The sequence below is a fragment of the Buceros rhinoceros genome, unplaced genomic scaffold (genome assembly GCF_000710305.1).
Source record: "Buceros rhinoceros silvestris isolate BGI_N320 unplaced genomic scaffold, ASM71030v1 scaffold44596, whole genome shotgun sequence".
Taxonomy (NCBI): Eukaryota; Metazoa; Chordata; class Aves; order Bucerotiformes; family Bucerotidae; genus Buceros; species Buceros rhinoceros.
The window spans coordinates 33,882-39,185 of NW_010418991.1; the positions used below are offsets into that span (position 1 = coordinate 33,882).

Below are 5,304 nucleotides of genomic sequence, written 5' to 3' on the forward strand. Positions count from 1 at the left end.
TGCTGAGTGGCCTTGTGGGAAGCGGCAAGTGTTAACCCAGCAAAACCAGCCCCCAGGATAATAATGTGAGAGCTCACGACCAAGTACGTTGTCAGCTGAGAGCCTGGCCAGAGGTTTTTCACAATCACACTGTTGAAACTTGAGCATCCTGGCATAAAGTTGTGAGTCGTTACTACCAAAAGCAAGACCATCCATTGGCCTCACGGGAGCAGGAGTAGAAGATGTGCAGATCTTTATCTCTGTTATTTAAATAGCAGCTGTCACTTTATTTTAAAACATTGAAAGCTGCTTCTTGAAAGCTTCCATCTTTTCCATGGTAAATGGTCCCTAAATTATTAGCACTGTCCCCGTCATCGCAAAATATCCTTCTGCAAATAGAGTCTAGAAGAGCCCTCCCTCAGAGATTACATGGATCTTGTGTCATCAGAGCACAGCAATGCTGATGACAAAATGAATTCTACGTGAAAGTATCCAGGCTGGAGGCTGGCGAAGTCTCCAAAGCATCTAAAGCATCCTGACGAGGACAGTCAAATCAGTTAATGACTGTTACAGCCAGGTCTCACTCCCATCTTCCTGGAAGGTCAGCATATCGGCTGGCACCTTACCGGGGAGCAGCTCCAGCAGGATGAAGAGAGCACGGCATGGCGTGCCGAGCCTCTGGCACCACTTCCTACAGTGTCCACGTGCTCCACAAAAGCCTTGCGTCTAAGTTTTCTCATCCATCCTTCCTCCTTATCTGCTAAGAGTTGCCTGGACTCCAGCCTAAGGACAGACAGATTCCTTCCCTCCGGACATCTGTAACCTCATGCAAACCTGAGAAGGGAAGCCTGAATCTGAAGAATAAAGAGGAAATAAAAGTGGGACCACGCTGCTCTGTGAGTTTTAAACAACGTGGTAAATGTGGCCGTGCTGAAGAAGGAGGATATGTAATGGTGGGGAGCATCTTCTCTTTTCCAGAGAAGACAGCAGCCTGGTGAGAGGCATTATCGTGGAACCAGCTCCCTTGTGCCATACCAGCCAGCTACTCCGCGGCATTTAATACGTTTACAGCTCCACAAAGAGGCCTTGCTCAGAGCAGACGCCTGCACTTGGCAGCTGCTTAAAGCAGTCCAGATGGGATCTTTTTAAAAATTACAAACTGGTGTATCTCACTTTGGGACAGGAGCCAACAACAACAAGCCTTCCCTTCTTCTCCATGCATTTTCCATTTGTATCCCAACATGTTTACTTTGCTGCCCTTTACTCTAACTTTGTTTCACTGCAACTTTCTGAAGAATTAGCACAGACCTTTCATCTTCCTCGTGAGCAGCTAAGGCATCGGGAAGCCCTGGAGAAGCTCAGTCTCACAGTCCCGGGGCTGACCAGGCTGCAGGATATTCTCAGTCAGCAGACAAAGGACAAGGTGGGAATTAGACTCGAGAGAACACCAAGCCACAACTCAGCTTTGGGGAGAAAGTCTTTGAGTCTTCAAGGATACCCAGAATTATGAGATTTCTTTGAGTTCATCACACAAGGTGTTCACATCCTGCTTGGGAAGAAGCAATCGGTGCCAAGGCTTCTGCATAGCAATGTGTATATCAGGATTTGGGTTTTTTCGTGAAACTTGAGAGACGGTGGCTTTGTTTCCCTTCTAGCCTACATTCCTTTGATAGTGGCTAGAAAGCAAACCAGTTGCCAGGTATTCTGCTGCTGACTTCAAGTTCAGTAGCACTGGAAATTCTTGGCAGAGCCCGTTAGACATTCCTTTCTCTCAACTCCTTCACCCAAATTTCTCCGTCCTTATTGCTCAGTACTATATTCTCCAGCCATCCTGGCACAGTTTTTCGGTATATATTTCTTCTACCATGAGACCCTAAAACTCCAGACAGACATGCTGCAGTTCCCCACCCAGCGCACGATCTCTTAAGGATGGGATAACCATAACCTGTGAGAATATATGAAATCCTGGCAATGTTCGTCCAACACATGGCGCAGCAGCAGAGGAAGAAAACGCTGCTGTCATCAAGTGTGTAACGGAGAGAGGTGTGCTGAGCTCTTAGCTGCCTGCTTAGGTTAACTGCAAGAGGTATTGCCAAATCTTGAGCCTCGTTCTGCCAAGCTATAAATGCCGATACTGGTGCTCGGCCTGTGAGAAGTCAGTGTGGGTCAGCGTGTCTCTCCCAGCAGTGACACAGCCCTGATTCCAAGCTGTGACCCAGTCCCTGCAGAAAAGCTATTGGCTCCTCTGTCTGGGTTTTTTTCGCTGTAAGGGTTATTCACCACTCCAGGTGTGTCATTACCAACCATTACATACAGCAAAACACCCCAAATGCCTTCTCCCAGAGGCAGGATCACCGAGAAATTACCCAAGCACCTGGAATTCAAACAGAAGATGAGAGTAAACCAGAGAGAAAGTCAAAGATAGTTGTAAATATGCCAGGAAGGGCTGGTGCAAGCACTGAGAATTGCACAAGTCTGTGGAAAACTTGGCTCCGCATAGCTATGGAGGTTTGGAAGATCAAGGTTTTAGCAGCACTCCAAGCACAGTAGCTCCACTGTACCAGAACCCCCAGAACTCCTCTCTCCAGCAGCGGTAACATCAAAGGAACTCTGAGACATGTTCATCCTAAGGAGCCAGAGTGCCAGAGACTCCGTGATGTGCAGCAGCCAAAAACTGGAGAAGCCAGAATGTAGCAATACTCTGTGGGGAGCAAAGAACCACTCATCTCTGAGCTAGGCTCCAGAGAAAATAGGACACCGCATCCCTGAGAGACTTACTTATACAACAGAATTGAAGCAGATAGATAGTGCCTGTGTTAAGTCTTGAGAGATCTCTCTGTGAATGTTTTAGAGACCTCAGTTATAAATAACTTGGGTGACATTATCTGCCAGCCAAACCACGAGCGCTGAGCTTCTGCTGCGGAGCATCCCATCAACGAGTGGAGCTGCTCAGGCAGCAAGTGTGTAAGGGGCTGACCCTCTCCCTGGATCAACTGCAAGACAAGCCCACGCTGGTAGCACACAACCAGGGAGCCCATCAGACCACCCTTGTTCCCATGACAGCCCAGGCAGCACTCAGAGAGGGTGGGAAATTGCTCAATTAAGGAGTTTGACTGTCAACAACAGAATTCAGAGTCAAAGAACTATTTCCCATCTTGTCAAAATTACCTGCTTCTTGCTTCGTTTTAGGAATTGTTGAAAATAACCCTTGGCACCTGGTTCCTCAGGGAGAATGGTTAGACCAGGAGGAAACAACCACCAAAAAAACCAGGAAAGCAATATGAAGCGTCAGCGTACTCCAGGTTGTGCAACAGGAAAAAAAAATTGTTTAGACATTATTTGAATTAAAAGTTAGTAAATTCAGCAGAGGCTTTGACTTAGGAGCCGTGATATGGGAGGACTGGATTGGGTCTGTACACAAGCATCTGCCATATAATGTGCTGTCTCTATTAATACCAGTATTTTTATTCACAGGGAGAACAAGGTGATGACGGGAAGGTGGAAGGCCCGCAGGGACCACCTGGAGACAGAGTAAGATGTTAAATCCCTTCTCTAATCAATCCTGGCCTGAGTTTTGCAGGTGGATTAGTTGACTTGCTTCCTTACTTGTAGAACACGCACAAGCCATTGAGATAGTGTGGATGACAGATTGTTTACATCCACCCTAAGTCTTTGTTGTGCTGTTGTAGGGCCCTGTTGGTGACAGAGGTGATCGAGGGGAGCCTGGAGACCCTGGTTATCCTGTGAGTCTTATTCCAAATACATGATTCAGAAATGTTTGTCTCGGGGAAATGCTTCCAGCCTGCATCAGCCCACAGAAGGTCTAGTGTTTGCCCAGTAGTCACGATTCACAACCCACTGTTGTGCTGCACAGGGCTGTGTTTCAAACAAGGAGTAATTCAGATATCTTTTGCCTAAAGTGGTAATAAATTTGCTGCAGGCAAATGTAGATGCTGCAGGTCATCATCCCACAGTGCCACGCACCTGCCTGAGCACGCTAGACTGAAAGAATGAGCCGGGCCATCTCATCAGAGGTATTTGTGAATATCAAGGAAATGCCCTGGGGAAGATGTGTGCAAGAGAGGCCACGTTAATGCTGGGCAAAAGTCAAGACTGGTGTGCCCACAGCGTAGACTCTTTCATGGGAAGATCTCTGTTAAATTAGAGGTTCGGAAGCTTCCAAAATCTTACTGGGATTTCTCTCAGAAGCAAGACCAGGGTTATGCAGATATGTGTACCTTCTCCTGCCCACAAAAGTACCCAAGAACAAACACATGTTCCCTGTCTTTTTTTTATTTAAGGGTCAAGAAGGGTTTGATGGAGAAAGAGGAAAACCTGGACAGCAAGGCTTACCCGTAAGAGATGCTGCTTTATTGTAAGCTACCCAATGTCACATGCGTGTGAAAAACAGATGCAAAAAGAAGGAAGGTAGGAAGGGCTGCAGCAAGGAACGTGTGGTGAGCTGTGAAATACAACGTTCCCGTAAGCCAGGCCTATTGAACGGGCATTTTGAGTCACGTGTTGAGACTAATGAAAGAGTGACAGAACAGGGGGCACTCCCAGAAGCTTATCTCCAAAACTGTCTTTTCTGAATGACGCCAGAGGGACTAGATGTCTTAGGAGATGGGCAGCAGGAGATGGCAATGACAGTGAAAGGGTGCATTTGGCATGCTGCTGGTGAGAGCTGGTCCAGCTTGGGGCCAGACCATGCTATTCTGCCTGCATGGGGTTTCCTCTCAAACCAGTGCATTTCTGACAGATTAATTCCAAAATTAAGGGAAGGACTGTTTATTCCCTTGCTATATACAGCAGTGTCTAACTCGCATATGTGACTGTTGTAACTGTGACTGCAGCAGCATGTTAAATGTAGTTTGTATTGAGAAATGAAGTTGAATCGTTTCCCATCCTTTGTAGGGCTGCTGGGAAGAACCACAGATTCTGTTTTGGGGTAAAAATCTTAGTGCTCCGTCATGTGGCCTAGAAATGGGTAGAGCTGCTGCATTGCCCAGTGGATGCAGTTTATTCTGAGGGGTGGTAGCCCCTCAGTGTTCCAGATGGAAGCAGGAGCTTTGGGTTGTCTTCAGTAAAAAGCCATTAGAAACGTGATTCAGAAACAAACTGAAGGAGAGCTCTGTCCTTACTTACCATCTCTTTGAGATTAGTCCAGAAATTGCCCCTGACATAAATACATATAAAAAAACAACCCTGGATGGCCAGAAGAAAAGATGGAGATGTGTGTGATGGGGAAGAGACCAGTAAGAGAGTAGTGAAATGTCCTCTTGCTTTACTCCTCCAATACCTGACATCCAGGCAAAACCAGGGAAA

The 5,304-nt window shown here is 46.8% G+C and overlaps 1 protein-coding gene across 1 annotated transcript in view; it reads left to right on the forward strand.

Moving 5' to 3' along the window:
* Positions 1 to 5,304, forward strand: part of COL27A1 (collagen, type XXVII, alpha 1) — a gene marked incomplete at its 5' end in the record, with an annotated part of 45,804 nt that overhangs the window by 27,049 nt on the left and 13,451 nt on the right. The window contains 3 exons of the mRNA XM_010138721.1: positions 3,454 to 3,510; positions 3,669 to 3,722; positions 4,281 to 4,334. Coding sequence (XP_010137023.1) covers positions 3,454 to 3,510; positions 3,669 to 3,722; positions 4,281 to 4,334 — 165 coding nt within the window. The remainder of the gene's footprint in view (positions 1 to 3,453; positions 3,511 to 3,668; positions 3,723 to 4,280; positions 4,335 to 5,304) is intronic.